This window comes from Silene latifolia, chromosome 8 (assembly GCF_048544455.1).
Source record: "Silene latifolia isolate original U9 population chromosome 8, ASM4854445v1, whole genome shotgun sequence".
In the NCBI taxonomy this organism is placed as follows: Eukaryota; Viridiplantae; Streptophyta; class Magnoliopsida; order Caryophyllales; family Caryophyllaceae; genus Silene; species Silene latifolia.
The window spans coordinates 42,779,985-42,800,859 of record NC_133533.1 but is presented as its reverse complement, the minus strand read 5'-3'; the positions used below and the strand labels follow the sequence as shown (position 1 = coordinate 42,800,859).

The window sequence follows — 20,875 nt, the reverse complement described above, 5'->3', positions numbered from 1 at the left end:
GTCTGTGTAATGTCGCGTACAAGCTCGTGTCGAAGGTTTTAGCCAACCGATTGAAATTATTCCTGGGAGATATTATTTCGGAAAATCAAAGTGCGTTTACGCCGGGCCGTCTTATTTCTGATAATATCATGATTGCCTTTGAAGTGTTTCACCATATGAAGAATAATAGAAATTCGGAGGGGTATATGGCTATCAAACCTGATATGGCTAAAGCTTACGACAGGGTAGAATGGTACTTTTTACGTCGAGTTTTGATGACAATGGGGTTCGATGGGATATGGGTGAACCGGGTTATAGACTGTGTGTCCTTTGTAACTTTCTCGATCCTTATTAATGGTGAACCATCTCGGGAATTTCGGCCAAGTCAAGGCTTGCGACAGGGAGACCCGCTATCACCATACTTATTTCTCCTTTGTGCTGAAGCTTTGTCTAATATGATGCGACGGGCTGTCGAGAATAATGCTATTCATGGGAGAAGAGTTTCCTCCACCGCATCGTCTATTTCACATCTTTTGTTTGCGGATGATAGCATTTTCTTCGTTCGAGCAACTTTGGAGGAAGCGGAGGCAGTGAACGGTATCTTACAGAGATATGAAGCGGCATCTGGTCAACTGGTGAGCTTAGATAAGACCACTGTTTCCTTTAGCAAGGGAGTTGCTGAGGGCTGAAGGAATAGTGTTGCGGAGAGACTAGGGGTTAGTATTGTTGAGGAGCAGGCTAGATATCTCGGGCTACCACTGTGATAGGGCGGTCGAAGAAAGTGATCACTGACATTATTCGAGACAAACTTTGCAAAAGACTTCAAGGATGGCGCGGGAAAATTTTGTCTAGGGCTGGTAAGGAGGTTCTTATAAAGGCGGTGGCCAATTCACTCCCTATCTATGTGATGAGTGTGTTTAAAATTCCTGCGAATTTTTGCGAAGAATTAAGATCGATTGTGTCACGATTTTGGTGGGGGCATGACGAGAATAAAAAGGGGATTTTCTGGGTGGCTTGGAAAAAGATGGTGAAACCCAAGACTGATGGAGGGCTCGAGTTTAGGGACTTCAGGCTCTTCAACCTCGCACTTTTGGGCAAGCAAGCATGGCATCTAATCATAAATCCCGACAGTTTATGGTCCCGGTTGATGAAGGCTCGATACTATCCCGAGGGTGAGTTTATGACAGCTTCGATTGGACACAATCCCAGTTACACTTGGCGGAGTATTTTTGAGGCAAGATCGGTTTTGGAGTAGGGACTACGAAGGAGGATTGGTGATGGGAATGAAATGAAGGTGTGGGGACATGCTTGGGTTCCAGACGAGACGAATTATCTCGCCTTGCTTGTCGGGTAATGAAGGTATGCGTGTTAGTGAGCTCATGCGAGAGGACGGACTGGGATGGGATACGGGGAGGATTGCTCAGCTTCTCTTGCCCTTCGAACGTGACCGCGTTATGAATTTACGAATGAGCCCGAATAGGCAAAGGGATATTTGGTACTGGGGAAGGGAACGGGATGGGATCTATACAGTTCGAAGTGCGTATAATCTAATTGCCGGGGATGTGAGTGATATGGCTAGCTCGTCTGATTAGGAGAGAGGGAAATGGCTCTGGAATCGGATTTGAAAGGTTTCGGTCTGGCCCCGCGTTAAACTTTTCTTCTGGCAAATGTGTAGTGAAGCGCTAGCCACGAAATCAAACATCGCTGCCCGGATAGGAGGTGAATGCTCTTCTTATCTTTTTTGTTCATCTTTTATTGAGTCGAGTCTTCATTTATTTCGAGATTGTGGGGTGGCAAAATGGGTATGGGAGGAGCTGGGCATTGAGTATGGAACGAATGGTGAAGGTGGTGAGATTCGGGATTGGGTGGAGCAGGTGTGGAAGGAGATGAGTGCAACGGAGTGTGGTACTTTCATGGTGGGATGTTGGGCTATATGGGAACACCGAAATAAGGTGACGTTTGACGAAGCAAGGGTTGATCCGGAGGGAGTTGTGCGAAGGGTTGGGATGTCCTACATGAAGGCGTTGGGATCGAGGTGCATACAACAGCGGGAAGGAGGAGACGTGAAATAGGCGATGGAAGGGACTCGGATAATGCGGAGGGGTGGAAGGTGGCGGGAGATGGCTATGTAAAGATTAATGTGGATGCAAGGGTGAAGGAGGGGGAGGGAGTTGGGACGGGGATTGTTTGCCGTGATGGACGAGGAGAGGTGGCTTGGGGCTTGTCTGTTGTTTGGGACGAGAGTTGGGAGGCTCATGAAGCGGAAGCTATGGCTGTGCTCGATGGGTTGGAGGAAGCTGCTCGTAGAGGAGTGCTGAAGGTGGAAGTGGAGAGTGATAGCCTGATCGTGATCGAGGCTCTGCGAACTCAAAAACAAGGACGCAGTATATTTTTTCATATTATCGATGACATCGTTGCTTTAGTTTCTCATTTTCAGTCAGTTAGATGGTTACATACAAATCGTCTTAACAATTGTATTGCTCATGCTTTAGCACATTTAGTTCCTAGAGTAGTTGGTAGATTTGTTTGGTCGTCTGTTTTGCCATCGACGGCTAACGCTGCTGTTTTGTTTGATCGTTCTTTAATAAAGTAATGCCTTCGGGCATCTTTTCCTCAAAAAAAATAACAAATTACACTTTATTAAACTATTAGCTTTACTCCCGTGCAAAAAATGCATGGTTTAAATTTTTTACCTTTTATTGTTTATTTTATAATTTTCCTTTTGGACAAATGGGCACAACTTTCAGAATTTAAGATTGTTTTCAAAAATCGTATGGGTCATTGCAATTTTTATTGATTATTTGTATTTTTGTGATGTTTCATATTATGATTTTGTAATTTTTGTATGTTCATATTGTAATGTACTCTGTATGATTAATGGTTAAATATTACTATATTAGACATAGTGATGACAAAATTATTAAAATGAGATAATATCTGCAATATGACATATGTGAAATTAAATTAAAATAAGCTATATTAATGAAAAAAACAAATTGGAAATTTGTAAATATCATATAAAATAATAAAAATGCAAAGCAAATGTATAATGTATAGTTTTGGCTTTTATTGAAAGGAGATTAAAAAAACTCATAAACCCTTAAAAAGGGTTGCAAAAGGTCTTGATATAGCGGAATAATAACATGAGTTGCAGTGTTGCACACAAGGCCAGATTCAATCGTCATTAAATCTAAATTAACCTAGGTTTAGTGTTTGTAAAAAAAACCCCACATTTAAATTCAATTTAATTCGATTTTACTTGAATAAAGAAGTCTCATTAAATTCTCATACACATTGTCTTTATATGAAATTATAATTATTCCTCAATACGATAATACTTGAAATCTTTTACTTTCATGAAAATGCCTTGAATGCGAATACAAGTCACACACATGTAAGCTGATAATGTTTTCAATGTTTTGAATGTGAATATGGCCCAACTCGAAACTCACTTAACACACTGAAAAATTGAAATAGCTCAAAACCGATGAACATAATTGACCAAAATAAGTTTAAGATGAATTCAACCGATATCAAAGCTAAGAGTCCTTAAGTGAAATACATCCAGTTTAACGTCCGAAGGTAAACCGAATAACCCGAATAGCCTGTTTATTAAGTGTAAGAATCACGGTTAATTACACTAGTTAGAAAAAAAAAGTAACAAGAAGTGAAAATTGATTAAATTGAGAAAGTTAATAGGGAAATTGCAGGCAACTCTTATCCTATTCACAGTCTCAAGTCTCAAAATGTACATCGCATTTTCCTCCACCAATAAATGTAACCAAGCCGCGGGATATTAGGGTGCAAACTCATGTTCCACATCAGTAGTATAAAGGTGAAAATTCATCTTTATCAGTATCCACTAAATACAATAGTACAAGACTTTTTGGGAAGAAGATCAAGAGTAAACCCGTGAGGGGCTTGACCCAAAGTTGACAATATCGTACTATTATGCCCCAACACGAGGTATTAACGCTTCCGCATAACACATGATTATACGATATACATATAAATTCGTATCCTTTCATTTGGGACCAATTATTATACACATGCACATAGTAGTTATTCACAAAGAATACATAATGATACATTACTTTTGATTAAAATAGATCCTACACATATTAAACAAAGGTTCATAATTAGCTTGAACAAAGAGTAAATAATTTGAAGTATGTTCTTCATGATTTTTGAGGTTAAACATTTATAGTGTAATATTAGAACTTTAAAAGTAAAAGTACGGACTTCTTATCAACTCATCAACTTAAAAACTAAAAAGCTTCATTTTTCTCTTTAAAACAAAACCTAAAAACCAAAGCCCTTGGCCCATCTCCGGCAACCGTTCATCTCAACTAGCCTTGTGTCCACCTTTTCCAATTACTGATTCCGTTCTTTTATAGATCTCGTGCGCCGCACATCTGTGTCAATCAGTTTTCGGTGTTGTTTGGAGATGTCTTCTTGGTGGTTCCCCCCTATCCCAGACGATTCCTTTTTTTTGTTCCGTTTGGTCTTGCATGCAGCTCCGGGGTGTGTTCCCCTGGCCCCTGGCCCCTTTCCCTACCCCCGATGTAACAACCCGGATTATCAAACGAAGGAAAAACGTATATAACTGAAGAATCAGAGTATAACAATGATAAAAGGGTCAAAGTGGCAGAAACACCTGACCAATCTGGTTCGCTACTAAAATCTAAAACGAAACTAATACATTATTAAAGGTTCTCAAAACACAAAAACAAACTCCTAATTTATTATTCATCTCTCCCCTCGATGCATCCCAAGCAACATCATCCAAACAACGACGAGCATTCAACCTGAGAGTGGGGGTCGACAATCAGTCGGGAGTAACGAGATGCTCTCCCAGTCATGTTTACAACAATTGAATATAACTAACAATCAATAACAATTGAAATGTAAAACCAGTTAACATGTGATACCATCTATACTCATGAAAACCCAATACAGCTTACCATGACTTTATCAATATTAGACGGATGCGACAACGCAAACCTATACCATATGCTATCACTAGACCATGTACACTTACAACCAAAGTAGCACACGACCTACAACAACTTAAGCCACGATTCTAGCATCAAAGCATAGCGAATATGGTGACACGCAATCCACAGCAACAGCAGGCACAAAGCTAGCCACAAAGCATAGCGAATAGAGCTGTAACAGCCTCATATACCAAGGTGCCTTACCAAGGACCACCTTAGCATATAAGGGTGCTACCATTTCGGTTACTCGAGACAGTACGCATCATAGAAACCATAATGAAATAACGTTTATTAAAACAAAATAAAAAAAGGTTATAAGTCTTAAAACTCCAAAATGGTACAACCAAAACCAAAAGTCATGAAACTAAACTCAGCTAGAGCTAAACGACGCAACAACTAATGACTCCGCCCATCCATATCTCGCGAGCTATCTCAACATCCATCACCTGCTAAGTCAACTGGTCACCATCCCCGAATGGATCACCACAGTTTTGAAAACATAAAACGGGGTCAGTCAACTGTATAACCAAATTAAGCATACGCATCGGAAATAATTACAAACAACACAATCAACCTATACTCCAACTATAACAATCACCAGAATAACTGACTACACCCTAAAATGTATAGCCCTGCCAGGTTACCCATCACAACAGGTAACCCACGACACCAGTGGGGACTGCAGCCGCACCACCTAAGCCCCACTCATCGCAACGAGCGAACCCAACTCTTTAATGTGCACCCCCTTGTGACGGAACATGGGGTTTGAACCATCTCTCGACATGGTCCCACAACAACAACCAACCAACAGTATAATCCAAATCAACCTCCATCAAATTCAATAAAAAAGATACCATGCAACAATTAATCATAAACAACTTAACCAATTACACAGCCAACTGAGTAGGGGAAACCCTACCTTATTGCGATCCAAGCAAATCATAGCAATCAAGTTAGAAAGGCTCCTCTACGAACTCATCACCAATAACCATGTCATATAATCAAAATCTATCCTTCCCAATTCATCCGATTAGGATTTACCAACTATAGACAAAACGACAACAATAAAAGTACGATACTTACCTATGAACTCGACGCGGACAAGCATGGGAGGATTTAAGGTGGGTGGGGGGGGGGCACATGCCACCATGGGTTTCTGAGAATTCATATTAAGTGCTATACATTGCCATTAATAGCAGACAATTGGACTTGGCTAAGTTGGTAAGTGTAGAATTATTTGTTTTTTTGCAGAGTTAGGTGTAAAACTTAATAATTTATGTTGTTGGTAGGATTTAAACCCTTTGCATTTCTATTGTTTTTTTTACATAAAACCACTTTGACAACACTTACTTTTGTGTATTTGATGAACTAAAAATTATAATAAACGACATTTAAAGATTTATCATATAACTTTCAAGACATGACTTTACTTATTTCTTAAGTTGTCTATTTTCTTGAAATATGATAATGTGTATATGATTACGCTAGTTACGCTTTTTTCATAAATTTCTTCACAAATTACTAGTTTAATTTTGCATTTATGATTTTAAAAATTACTCGCGAACTTTGCGGTGGAATTATCAAATTTTACATGTTATTGCTAGCCTATTTTCAATCGATATTGTCACGTTTAGCGAGATTAGGCCGTGAGAATTCATACAGCATGATTGAACCGAGATTTAATATAACGTCATTATTCATAGAGCTATAAAAGCGATCTCGTGATACGGGATAACTTCGTTAGAATAGGTAGGAACAAAAAAAATTGTTCCCCCCTTGAGGAAAAATCCTTCGTCCGCCCCTGCGGACAAAGGATGTAAAACTCTCAAATTGAACGAATCTAGCTTTGGAAGTGATTAAGATGATTGGAGCAAGTTGTACGTAGTTTAAGTTTTAAAAGGAATGATTAAGAAAAGATTAAGGAAAACTTACACGCCTTTATATACTTCTCCAATTATTTTAATCAAAATCGGGGAATTTCACCCATAAAACCAGTTACTTGGCCGAGTACTTGATGACCTCGACCGAGTACCAACACGCTCGGTCGAGTACTGACACTCCAGAACCCAACCTCAGCACACCCGACAGCCTACTCGACCGAGTACCCGATGGTCAGAAACCTGTGGTATTACAATTTTCCCTCCTTAAAACGAACTTTGTGCCCGAAGTTCACATCTATGTCTGACACGAACGCAAAAACCACCCGACACAACACCAACGTACTGAACACAAGACAAAAACAACTTAAAACGAGTCAAAGGACAGCCACAACTGACTCGAAAACTTTATATACAACCTAAAACTTTATAAACAACGGCACCCAACTTCAAGTCATGAGTAGGGTAGTTCTCCTCATAAGATTTCAGTTGCCTCTCTGCATAAGCGATGACCTTTCCATTCCGTATCAAAACACAATCGAGTCCATTCTTCGAAGCATCATTATATACCTCGAAGTTCTCACTTCCCTCAGGCAGGGCTAAGACAGGAGCTGTAGTCAAACGCTTTTTTAAAGTTTGGAACGCTATCTCACAACTCTCATCCCAGCGAAATCGACTCTCTTTCCTCATCAAAGTTATCATCGGCCTAGCAATGGTAGAAAAGTCTTTCACAAACCTCTTGTAGTAACCTACCAAGCCTAAGAAACTCCGAATTTTAGCCACATTTTTCGGTGATTCCCAGTTTAACACTGCTGCAATCTTGCTAAGATCCACAGACACCTCATCTTTTGAAATCACATGGCCTAGAAAAGCCACCTTATCCAACCAAAACTCGCACTTGGGCAACTTAGCATACAATTGGTTATCGCGTAATTTTAGCAATACCAATCGTAGATGCTTCGCATGCTCCTCTTTCTTCTGGGAATAGACTAGGATGTCATTAATGAAGACCACCACAAACTGGTCCAAGAAAGGACTAAAGACCCGATTAATCAAATCCATGAATACGGCTGGTGCATTAGTCAGCCCAAAAGGCATTACCGCATACTCATAGTGACCATACCGCGATCTAAAAGTTGTCTTAGGAACATCCTCATTTCGGATTCTCAATTGATGGTACCCGATCTTAGGTCGATCTTGGAAAACACCCAGCTCCATTTAACTGATCGAATAAGTCATCAATTCTTGGTTACATATACCTGTTCTTTACTGTGACATGATTCAACTCCCTGTAGTCGATGCATAACCTCATAATACCATCCTTCTTCTTCACAAACAAAACTGGTGCTCCCCATGGCGATACATTAGGTCGAATGTATCCCCTTTCTAATAGATTATCCAACTATTTCTTCAACTCTTCCAGTTCTTTCGGTGCCATCCGGTACGGAGCCTTAGATATGGATCTCGTTCCCGACTTCAACTCCACACTAAAATTGATGTCCCTCTTTGGCGGTAACCCTGGAATCTCTTCTGGAAAGACATCCACGAACTCATCCACAACCGGTATCTCCGTTGCTATAGGTTCCTCCGATCGACTATCCCAAATGTGACAAAGGATCATGGGACACCCCTTCCTCAGGTAAGATTTTAAGGTTATAGCTGCGATAGTCTTGAACATGGGTTTGACCACAAACCCTCGGTAAGAACTCTAGTTCCTTTAGGACCCTTCTAGGTTACCTTTTTCTAATGATAATCTATACTAGCTTTATACTTACCCAACCAGTCCATCCCGACGATGACCTCAAACCCACCCATAGGAAACTCAAACAAATTAACCGGAAGGTTAATTTCCCCAATAACCATAGACACTTCTTTAAACAACCTCCCACAAGACATCGACTCCCCCGACCGTATGACAACATTATCTTTTACAGATTCATACTCCCCCAATCCCATAGACAAGGCAAGTCCCCTAGATATAAAAGAATGTGTATCCCTCGAATTAAATAAAACATAGGCCGGCGTATTATTAACGAGAAAAGTACCAGTGATGACTTGCGCATCCTCCTCAGCTGCATGTTTGTTCATCATGAACAACTTGCCACTATTCTTTTGACCTCCACCCTTCATCGTGCTTGCCAATGCAGTAGACTTAGCAGCCGAATTCTGATTAGCATTACTGACAGGCTAAATCTCACACCTAATAAAAAAGAACCAACTAGCCTAAACTGATGTAGTAGAGGAAGTCGGGATCGTATCCACAGGGAGACAAACATGTTCTATATGCTAATTACAAGTCCGTCTAAGTAACAAAGCTGGGATTTGATTTGTTTGATAACTAAACTAAAGAAGCGAAAAGTAAAGAAATAAAGCGTAGAAATCGAGTCTAAAAATATAAGGACAGATAGCTAGGATAGTCGGTTCACCATGGTCTAACAACGGTCAAAGATAAGATCAAAGACTGGTCAAATTATGGTCTGAAGGGTAGTGATAAGGTCATCTCGGTCTACTAATCACCCTAGAAACTTTCTAATATGCTCTCGCTCTATTTAAAGTATTCTATTGTTCGTAACAGGTCTCACTCTTTCCAATCTCTCGATCTAGGTCGGAGTTTACCAGATTAAATTACTAGCCTCATGCATTCAACTAATTAAATAACATTAATTGCTACGATTAACAATTAAGACATATAACTAGTTTTAATGCCCGTGCAAAAGCACGGGCCCGTAGAAAGAATTGCTTTTTAAAATTTGACTATTGATTATAGTGTGAATCATTGTATATTTTTTCTTGTTTTATTTATTAAATAAGTTTTATATTGGTCCCTCCATTTTGGTTAATACGGAGTAATAACATAATTTGAAGTTTTTTGACAATATTTTTTTCACATATTCTGCAGTGCTTGCTTTATTACTCTAAATTATGCTACTTCTGAACTTATTGCATTAGAAGATGGAGAACCTCGATATAATGAAGTTTTTATTAGAGAATTTAATGGTTGGATTGGGATAGGATAACAAAGAGGCATAATAGTTAGATGATCAAGGGGATTTCAAAGTGTACTTTTACAATGTATGCCCGCATGTTTAATTTATGAATTTAAATTGCCACTTAAATCGTAGTACAAAAAGATATAAGACTCGCTATAAGAGTAGAAGGAGATCATTGCTTAGTAGCTCAAAATATTACCATTTTTGTCCATAGGTATAAAGAAACAAAAACAAAAAATATGAGTAATTGTGTTTTTATCCTCACAATAAATAAGACCCGTTTTTATCTACACAAAATACTGTAAGGTCTTAAGGTGAGTCACTCACCCTCAGATTTTTCTACACTATAACTTCAGACGCTTCTTCATACCTGGTTAATCTTAGTCTTACACATATACTTTACGTAAATGAAGAGAGATAAAAAAAAAAGTAGAGTAAATGCATATCTTAATTCTTGTGCATATAGACAAAACGTCATATAATCAAAATTGGAGGGAGTAATAAGTATCTAAAAAATGAAAAGACTCAGAAAATGAGAACACATTTTTCAATCAAAAATGGAGGGAGTATTTTTACGACAACAAAATTAATAATATGATTCGTAATTGTTATCAAATTACTTATCCATTAAATTAAAAGTAGAACAACTGCTTATAGAATCATATGGAGATGAATCAAAATTCACAATGCTCCAAATAATAATGGTTGTCCATTTTAAATTTTTTTGAATGTCTACAAGATGATGTATGAGTAATTAGTAATGTTTATGTTTAATAATGTTCATAATATTTAATTTAAATGATTTATTTGTTTTGTGTTTTGTATGTTTATAGGAAAATAAAGAACTCAGTTTTTCTTAGGCTAATTTTACTTACCAATACATAAAAATTGCTACCTCATTAATGATACAATAAACCTTGTAATTAAGAATATGAACACAAATGTGAGGGATAATGGTCGTTTTAATTGCAAAATGAAATCGAATTCAACATTCTTATTCAATCAACCTTAGCAAAAGTTGCCATCTATTAATCGTTGACAAAATAACAAAACCAAAGTCACTAAACAAAAGGAGGGCCAAATGGATTGACGATGGCAATACTCGGGATATGCAGAAGGTATATAACATTTTATTTTATTTTTGGGTAGAAATTAAAGTCCACTTACAATAAAAACGGACTATCTTAACAAACATGTAAACTTGTCATATGTCTTATCATCATGTATCTCATATCTGCAAAATCATAAAAACTCCATAAGAGACATGTAAATGAATAATTATTTCTTAAACAATAGAATGCCAAAATATCAAAAATGTTACATTTTATTTGCTTTTGAGTAGAAAAGTCCACATACTATATAAATGGACTCTCTAAACAAACATCCTGTAAACTCGTCGTTTGTCTTATCATCATGTATCTCATATCTGCAAAGTCATAAAAACTTCATAAGAGACATGTAAATGAATAATTATTTCTTAAACAATAGAATGCCAAAATATCAAAAATGTTACATTTTATTTGCTTTTGGGTAGAAAAGTCCACATACTATATAAATGGACTCTCTAAACAAACATCATGTAAACTCGTCGTTTGTCTTATCATCATGTATCTCATATCTGCAAAGTCATAAAAACTTCATAAGAGACATGTAAATGAATAATTATTTATTTAACAATAGAATGCCAAAATATCAAAAGTCAAAGCATTTTTATTGATAAACGTATATTCATCGACCTAAATTAACATATAATAATGCATAGCTTATTCAAAACAAAAAATATAAATACATCTAAATTGCTATAAAATAGATAGATCAATAATCAAGAAAAATATTAGCAACATCTATGGGAGTTAGTGGAAAAAATTAGGAAAAATTCATACTTTATAATAAAGACATATGAATATCTCTTCCTATTCCCTTAATAGTGAAAAATAAAATGAGTAAATTAAAGTGTCTTAATGGGGTTAATTATATCAAATTATTAATGACATTATTTATATGGTTCATGACTCTAAGCTTTTCACTATGTTGATATTCCATTAGTCTTAATGTTGGAATTGATGATGATATACACAATTAATTTAAGAATAATGATGATATACTTTAATTTTCTTTAACTTATATGTTACAAAATATATAATGATACTTTTGTAAAGAATTTTAGTAAATTTAATATTTATGTGAAAGGGTTAGTGTATTATTTCTACATGGTTGTGAAGTGACATCATACATAGCTAAAAAAAATGAAAAATCTCATAAATTAAGTACCCAATATGCTTTCTAATTTTTTTTTTTTTTTTTTTTTTTTGAAAGAAGTCTTTTAATATTATTGTATAAAGGATAAAAGAATTAAGGGATCAAAGTGTACGTGTAATGGTGAGATAATCAATACTACAAATTAAGATATTATGAAAATGCCACATGAAATAACATTTAATGGTTATGAAAATAGAAAATCTCATTAATTAAACACTCAACATGTCGTCCAATTTTTTATTTTGAAGGAATTTTTTAATATTATTGTATATGAAAATGTCAGATGCAATAAAATTCAATGTTTTTAAGTAGTCTTTTAACTATATTGTATAGGTTTAATCATGATTTTATGATTTCAAAAAAAGTATTAATAAACCTTATAGAGAGTTTTAACAAAATAACTCTAAAATAACCTTAATATTAACCAATATAAATTAATAGAATTTAACTATGATAATCCTATATGACAAAAAATTTAATGTGTTAAGTTGCTTTTTAACTATATAGTATAGATAGATAAATAAATTTAGTACGGAGTAGTAGACTAAAATGTGTAGGAATTAATGTGTGAGTTGTGATGTGTATTTTAATTTAATGCTAAAGCCATGTGGATTTTAATTTAATACTAATGCCATGTGTAATTTAATTTAATGCTTTTATCTAACCTTTTAATTAAATTGTATAGATTATTTCAAATCTAATATCCTAATTATGTACCGTCATCCAACCATGGATCCCCTAAATCCTAGCATAAGAAATTAGCTACGCATAACTGTAATAATAAACTCGGCAATAGTAATGGAAATTAAACTAAGCATGATGAAAGTAAGAGAATAATAAGTAAGCATAAAATAAAAGCAAGACAAGGAAGAATAAAAGAAACAAGAGAATGAGATAACTGAAGAACGAAGGTTACCGAATGAAAACGGAATGGTTCCAAATTCCAGATCCGAAAATCAAATGTAAAGCAACGTGTAAAAGTGTTTTTGCAAAAGGCAAGATAACCAAAAATTGTTCTCAGTTTGTTGTTATATAGAGATAGCTGAGATTTACTAACTAAACAACTAATGGGCCGAATTAACTAATTAAATTAATGCGGCCTGATAAGTAAAATAGTCGATCGACCACTTGAACCAGTCGATCGACCAAAACATGCTGTCGATCGATTTTTCTTCAAGTGTTTCCAGTCGATCGACCATCAGTAGGTGTCGATCGACTTTTCTGGGGGACCAGCAGCGTCTATCCCTCACTTTAGCACGCTTCCTCATGTCTTCACGCACTCCAACAGTGATTCTCCCGAGCTCAACTTCGCTAGTAACCAAAATGCAACTTCAGGGACGGTTTTGGCTCTTTTGTACTCCTTCAGGTTCAAATCTGCAGTAAATGCAAAACAACACAAAGTAGCCAATTCCTGGGAGGATAGTATCTTACGCTACTCAAAATAGCCTAGAAATGCGTGCAAATGAACATAATAAACGTATGAAATGGGCAAACCTCCCCAAACCAAACCCTTACTTGTCCCAAAGCAAGCAAAGACTAAAGATATAAACAAATAATGGAACGGTAGACAGGCTCAGAGCTAACTATATTTCATATGCCCAAACCGATTAAATGCAAGTAGCAAAAACCAATGTACAAAATCGATTGCAAACGAGTTATACGTATGAAACAACTTACTGAACCTTCAAACTTGCAAGAATCATGTATATCGGACTCTCACGGGTCACTCATCACTCGTTAAAGAAGATGTCGAGTATATAATGTAAGATAAAAGGAAATATAGTCACTCACATAACTGCAACCTATAAGAACATGCATGCAGTCTAATATGATAGTTATCTCAATCAAACGTACATATGCATTCCAACCAAACAAGGCCAAGTCACATGCCGAGGATTTACAAATATGGTAAAGTGAGGTAATTGGGTAAAAAGCACTACGCCAAATCGGACCATCAATAAAGAGCGTATCACAACGGTTTAATGCATTTAATAACGACACTTAGATTACCGTTTTCAAAATATTGGCGGAAACCTAGACCGCGCTAATAAGAATATCGGTTTCCGTCGAAAACCGTTCTTATTATAATGTGACAACGATTGTTTAACAAACCGTTATAAAAAATGTTTAACGGTTTTCATAAACTCGTTATATAATCACCCTTATCAGCGGTTGTTAGACAACCATTACCAGTTTAAGAAAACAGCGTTTCGAAAACCGTTACTAAATTAACACTAGCAACGTTTTTTGGTACCCGTTGTTATGTTATAGCTACGGGTTTCTTGTAACCGTTATCATTTGCTATTATGATATAACGGTTCCTCTATACCCGTTGTCATTTATCATTTATGGGTGAAAAATAACCGTTATATACTTTTTTCAATGTAAAATATTCAACTGATGCATGTATGATAAATAATGAACCGTTGCATGCATTGTTTTGTTTGACCATTATTTACTATCCGTCCATTATTATATCCACACATGCATACATATTTTCCTATAAATATAACTTATAATGTGATCAATTAACCATATTAACCAATTCAAAGTTCAATTAATCATAACCTATAATTTGAAAATATTACACTCGATCACCATGTCGTCGTCGTCTTCTATACCCGCCGAATCACAATCAAATACGCGTTATGTCCATCCTATTACGTGTATTATACACAACCTTCCAATCAAATATGATGACAATGGTAAGGCTTTTTCGAGAAGTTTTACTTGGATGAGAGATATGCTTCGTCAAGGTGGTTATACGAACGTTAAAAAGGTCCACCCAGCTTGGACTAAAGTTCATGGTTTTCTTGGTTACACAATGATCGAGTTTGAACGTTTTTGGAACAAGCTGGAATCTTTTCATCAAGCGAGAAAACTCCAGGCAAGATACGAGGATCATGATGTTGGGAATAAAAAATATTATACGGATGATGTGTTACAAGCGCAATATTTATGGATTGCAACCGATTGTGACATTAATCTATTAAGAACATATCGGCACTATATTGACATTGTGCCTCGTTCATGGGAGGCAGAACAAGTGCCTCTTAATAATCCACATATTAAATTCCCAATATTTATCGCAATCGCAGGGGAATTACAAGATGATTATGTTAATTATTATTATTATTATTATTATTATTATTATTATTATTATTATTATTATTATTATTATTATTATTATTATTATTATTATTATTATTATTATTATTATTATTATTATTATTATTATTATAATTAATGTTTTTAAAATAGCGCATCTTTTAATTTCTTGTTATGTATGTGTTTTTCTTGAATAATATATGCGTGGTAGTGTATTTTATTTTCTAATTATTCATTGCAAGTTACGTAGGTTTAAAATATTTGTTAATAAGTCAACTTTTACATTAAATTAATTGCCAACGGTTTTGAAAAAAAACTTATAAATGTGACTATAAATGTTAAAGCATCCTTTACTAATATTCATTAATCAAATCACAATATTTCATCCCCATTACACAAATTTGAAACAATATGGCAATGAACCCTAATGTTATCAACAACGAAGAATGGCTTACACAAACGATTGAAGATGATGGGAAGGTTCTCGCCGGGCTTCCCGCCGATCAACACCCATTAACTAAAGCATCCCTTGAACATCAACGGAATTATTGGATTAAGAGGCGTGAAGCTGTCCGGCTTGTCAACAAAGCCTCATAATCATCATCATCATCATCTTCATATCCCCGTCGGCCTGTTACTCGCAACTTGGCTGCAGCCAGAGATATGTTGAGTTGTACTCTTCCAACCTTATCTCCACATGTAAGTCGTGTCCTTTCATATATTCAATATGTTATTGCAAAATATGAAGCCAATGACCCGAAAGTTAGCGGTATACCGGAGTGGCGTGATTGGTGGCAGGTTGAGAAGCGCTTTTTATGCTTAACCGGGGTTGTTCCGGCTTATTATACATCTTTTGATTTCTGATAAATGCTGTAATGTATTTGGTTTAAAATTAAATGAAATGATCATTTTGAAAGTGTTGATTATGCTTGTTTGATTTGCTTCCATTTTTTGAACTCCATAGATCAGTCAGTAATCAAGATCCAGATTACTGCTACGTAATACTCATCAACAACGGTTCATCTGCAACCGTTGTCTATTGATCAACAACGGTTCACCTACAACCATTGTAAATTGGTTCATTAACAACGGTTAACCTACAACTACAACCGTTGTAAATTTGTTCATTAACAACGGTTCACCTACAACTGTTGTCAATCGTGACGTTCTAACTTCAACGTGCATCGTTTATTAATTGTTTGACCATACGACTCAATATATTAAAAAAATAAATAAATATAAGATATGACCATATGACTCATTATATTAAAAAATCACTAATGTTTTGACCATACGGTATTTTTTAAGCCGGGTGCCAGTGGCTAATATTTCTTATTATTCTTGATTTGACCAATGCACAAACGGTTCAGTTATTTTTATTTGAATCAACGTTGCATTATTGGTGAGTTTGAATCAACACTGCATTATTGGTGGGTGATTCTATAATTTTAATTTTGTTCCAAAATTATGGTCGTTAACGAAGGTACAAATATTGTGAGTTCATGGGTGCAGAGGGATCATAAGTTGTCAGAAGAAGCAGAAAATAAAAGATTAAGGGATTTGCGGCGTCAACCAAGCTATATTGAAAGCGAGAAGAAAATGGATGCGTTATGAGAAAGGTTAAAGGAACAATGTCCTTTCCATTTCATTAAGTTCCCCCCTAAACATATAATTCTTGAAGGTACAGATGAGAATTCATCGGCTTTCGAAGTTGGTTCTTCTGAGAATTTGATGGTGGGGTATATATTACCCAGATGTGATTGGTATGCATCTACGGTGAGTGAAGCAACAAAAGCTTGGCGTCAATGGTGGTTTAGGTCATCGAAAGTGATGTCGGATTTGGAGGAAAAGACCATAGTTAAAATAGACTCCTACACCATCATTAATGGGAAGAGATATTGTCCATGACGTAGTGTATATTGGGTCATTTGATTAATGTATATTTATTAATTGCTCATTGGGTTGTATTTAGGAAACTAATTGAGGAAAGAAGTTACATTGGGTTGTGTATAATTTAGTCTTGAATTTCCATTTTCCCCCACTTGCTATCCCAGTTACCTAATTGAGGAAAGAAGTTTGTACTAACTTAATACGGATTACCAAATATGGAAGATGCTTTTTTTTTGTCGGGAAAAACTTGACACAATGAAAGATAAATGAAAACGGTTAGGCACCAACCGATGTAATATAATGAAAACAATTACGGGTTTATAGTCAGCCGTGGTCATATTGTAAAATACAGAATACGGTTTCGCTTAACCCGTGTTTATTAGTTTTAATCAAATATTCAAACAACACACATGCAAACCTTCTCCTCGCTCACTTAAAACCCTCGAACACTGAGTTTCTCCGTCGTCGTCGTCGCCGTTGTCGTCGCCTCTGCCGTTGCCATCCCCATTGCCTCTGTCGTCCCCTCCGTCATCGCCATACCGGGGCCGACTTCTCCTCTTTGAAGAAGTAATAATAAACCCTACTCCTTCGTCTCATTAACTTAATGTCTTTATTTTCTTAGTTGTGATATTATCCCCAAATTATCGTAGGTTTATTGTGTGTTAAACAACACCTAATATTTTAAGTATATTGTGTGTTAAACAAATCTATATTTTTAGGTATACTGTGTGATCATTTATTGGAGACGGTGCTCCTACTATGTCGACTTAATGCTTAAAGTTAGTAGTTTTTTAATTTCTGGTTTAGATATGGGTGGAAAGCGGAAAAGAAATGATGGAAAAAGGTCAAATGAAGAAGATTCAGGTGATGAGAATAATTTGGAATCGGATACTGGGCGAAGCACCCATAGGGTTTTCCTAGAAGCAATAGATAGAGGGATACTTAATAAACTTGAATGGGATCCATTAACAGGGCTACCAGATGGTATCTTTGCTTCAAAATTCGCGACTTGGATTGGTTATTGTGTAAGAGAGTATGTGCCTCTCGGTTTACCGCGTATCAATCAGTTGAGTAAAGACCAGGAGGAAAAGCTATGGGGAGAATAAAGGTATGTATATACAATAATAAATGCAGTGAGATGAAATTATCTTAGTATTCGATATGTGCTATTAGCCGAATTTAACCAAATATGCTCACCATATATGTAGGCAGCTTACACTGTCCCCTAAGAACATGGTGATTACCTAAAAAAAAGATAGGGGATTCCTTCAGAGCATGGAAGTTAAAGGTTGCTCAGAACCACTTGTTCGACAAGAAGACTGGGGAGATAAACAAGATACCACCAACGAAGAAGTATCGGTTTGTCAGCCAGTAAGATTGGTATAACTTTATTGCTTATAGGCAGTCTGAAAAGTTTAAGGTAATTTATCTGCAACTCATTGGGATCACTTTATTAGTAATCAGTTAATAAGTAATGAAATATGCTTACGTTACTCGATACAATTCATTTTATGAAGACTATGAATAGGCAGAATCAAGAGAACATTTCAAAGAAAGAGAACGTCTTTAATGGCTCCAGAGGTGGTTATAGATTGATTAAGAAGAAGTTTAGAACTGTCAATCGTCACGACGCTTGGGTGGCCGGTCACACTCCTAAGAAGGGAAAGTTAGAAACTTCATATGATAAGGCCATCAAAGAGAAAATTGTAAGTTTGAATAAATATGTCACTCCTAGCACTGGTGGTCTATTATATAATTGTGAGTTTAAATAAAATTTAGTTGCATAATGGTTTTATGTGTATGTAGAGGATCTGTGAGAAGGAGGTACAGGAAGGAAAATAGAAGCCTGAAGGACGCGATGACATTCTTGCTAGGGCAATCGGCAAAGCAGAGCATCTAGGTCGTGTGAGAGGGGTATCGACGCATGTTGGTATCGCTAAGTATTTTGGGAAAAATACTCGAAGGACAATGAGTGGTGATAATAGGTTATATAAATACTGTATTTTATTCAACATAATATATATATATATATATATATATATATATATATATATATATATATATATATATATATATATATATATATATATATATATATATATATATATATATATATATATATATATATAGGATCATATGAGTTTGGTTTTTTTGGTGAGTTACCCCTCTAAATCTGAACCACTAATCTAATCTAAGATGGATGGCTGAGATTAGATCTTACTCAACCTACAAATACCCACTTTTTCCTCAATCTCCCCATTATTAGAAAAGACCACTCTCTCTCCTCCTTCCACCTCTAAAAAACCAGAACAAAAAAAAAAGAATCGATACAAATTATGAAATTCAATCTTCATCAATTTCGTTCAAGTTGTGGGCTGCAAACTCAGTCTTCATCATACTCGTCCAAATTCGTCATCAATTATGGAGATTTCATCGTCACTTTCGCTTCATCTTCGTATTTCTCTTCAATTTCACTATAGGTAAGTACTAATTTTGTTTTTCTAGATCTAATTTGTGTGTTTTCATTATCGCTCTTGTCTAATATTCGTTTCATTTTCGCTGATTTTTTGTATATTCGTTTGTTCTTATGTCTTTTGTTGTTAAATTACTTGTTTTCTCATTTTTTTGCCAATAATTTATAAGGTTTTGACTTTGAGATGAGAATTCTAAATGATTTTGTGCATTTTTATGTTAGTTGTAAGGTGTTTGAGTAGGTTTTTTTTATTCAATTCTGTTTCTATAGCTTTGATAATTTCTCGGATTTTGTGGTTAGTCTGGTAATAACAGTTATTGTATTACTTTAACCGAATTATTGTATTATTCAAACTCAGTTATTGTATTTTGTAGTTACTTGTTTTGCTATTTTAGAATATGTTATGGTAATAATAGTTATTGTATTGCTTTAACCGAGTTATTGCATTATTTAAACGTAGTTATTGTATTGTTTTAACTTAGTTGTTTCAAATTAGAGTTGTTATAAGATGACGTCTTCTTATATAATCTGTTTAAGTTGGTTATAATAATATTACATCTCAATTATTGTATTGTTTTAACTTAGTTATTTCAATTTGGAGTTATTATTGTGGTCTTATATAATATGCTTATAGTCGGTTATAATAATATGCTTTATTTCTCTAAAATATCCAGTTATTTTATAGTCGTTTTATGGTTATTTCAATACTTATAGGTGGTTATTGTATATCAGTTGCATAATTATTTATAACTTACCCCCCTTTTTGTTTTTATTTCTTTCAGTGAGTTTTTGTTGTCTGCTGGTTCAACCTTCATTAATCGGCAAGACATGGTTCTCGTTAGGAAAAAATACTGGTGAAAGAAACGTGAAAACAACAACAAGACATGGTTCTCGTTGGAAGAATTATTTTAGACATTGTATCGGAGATAAATATATGTAATATTTGAGAAGTTACTATTGTTAGATGTATTATTTGAAATGCATAGATGTAATTATGAGATGCTTAGATATAATTTGTTGGAAATGTTTAAGTGTAATGTGTTGGAAACAAAATAGTTATATAATGCAAGTAAGTGGTTTTTTCAACCTTGTTATATATATTATTATTTCATTTTTCAGATTTTGCTATTGCATTAACCAATCTCAATTATTGATTGAATGAAAATGATTAGTTATGCAATTAAACAAGATAAACAAACACAAGATAAAAATTTGAATATACTTGAGTTTCATATCAATACAATAACACGATTTACTCATTACAATAATTGAGTTTCTACATTACAATAACTACAAATACAA

General features: G+C 35.3%; 2 protein-coding genes and 1 long non-coding RNA gene across 3 annotated transcripts; 1 reads left to right on the top strand and 2 right to left on the bottom strand.

Moving 5' to 3' along the window:
- Positions 1-1,340: 1,340 nt before the first annotated feature.
- LOC141595095 (uncharacterized) lies at positions 1,341-2,572 on the top strand. The gene is made up of 3 exons (XM_074415068.1): positions 1,341-1,561; positions 1,655-1,884; positions 2,001-2,572. Exons 1-3 carry the CDS (start codon positions 1,341-1,343, stop codon positions 2,570-2,572), a joined length of 1,023 nt encoding a protein of 340 aa, XP_074271169.1.
- A 5,683-nt stretch (positions 2,573-8,255) lies between these two features.
- Positions 8,256-8,983, bottom strand: LOC141595094 (uncharacterized). Its single transcript, XM_074415067.1, has 2 exons — positions 8,629-8,983; positions 8,256-8,383 (listed from the first exon to the last, which is right to left on the bottom strand). The coding sequence occupies exons 1-2, from the start codon at positions 8,981-8,983 to the stop codon at positions 8,256-8,258; spliced, it is 483 nt and encodes a 160-aa protein (XP_074271168.1).
- Positions 8,984-11,035: 2,052 nt separating this feature from the next.
- Positions 11,036-11,417, bottom strand: LOC141594307 (uncharacterized). The gene is made up of 3 exons (XR_012522111.1): positions 11,357-11,417; positions 11,200-11,269; positions 11,036-11,077 (listed from the first exon to the last, which is right to left on the bottom strand). It is a non-coding gene; the product is annotated as an uncharacterized LOC141594307 (long non-coding RNA).
- Positions 11,418-20,875: the final 9,458 nt, after the last annotated feature.

What these genes read in the sequence shown, in the direction of transcription:
- LOC141595095 (XM_074415068.1), top strand. Translation starts at nt 1,341, where the DNA reads ATGCGTGTTAGTGAGCTCATGCGAGAGGACGGACTGGGATGGGATACG. An exon ending in GTGAGTGATATGGCTAGCTC is followed by an intron (nt 1,562 to 1,654) that starts GTCTGATTAGGA and finishes GCAAATGTGTAG; the next exon opens with TGAAGCGCTAGCCACGAAAT. An exon ending in GATGAGTGCAACGGAGTGTG is followed by an intron (nt 1,885 to 2,000) that starts GTACTTTCATGG and finishes TCCTACATGAAG; the next exon opens with GCGTTGGGATCGAGGTGCAT.
- LOC141595094 (XM_074415067.1), bottom strand. Translation starts at nt 8,983, where the DNA reads ATGAAGGGTGGAGGTCAAAAGAATAGTGGCAAGTTGTTCATGATGAAC. An exon ending in CGTCGGGATGGACTGGTTGG is followed by an intron (nt 8,384 to 8,628) that starts GTAAGTATAAAG and finishes ATGTCTTTCCAG; the next exon opens with AAGAGATTCCAGGGTTACCG.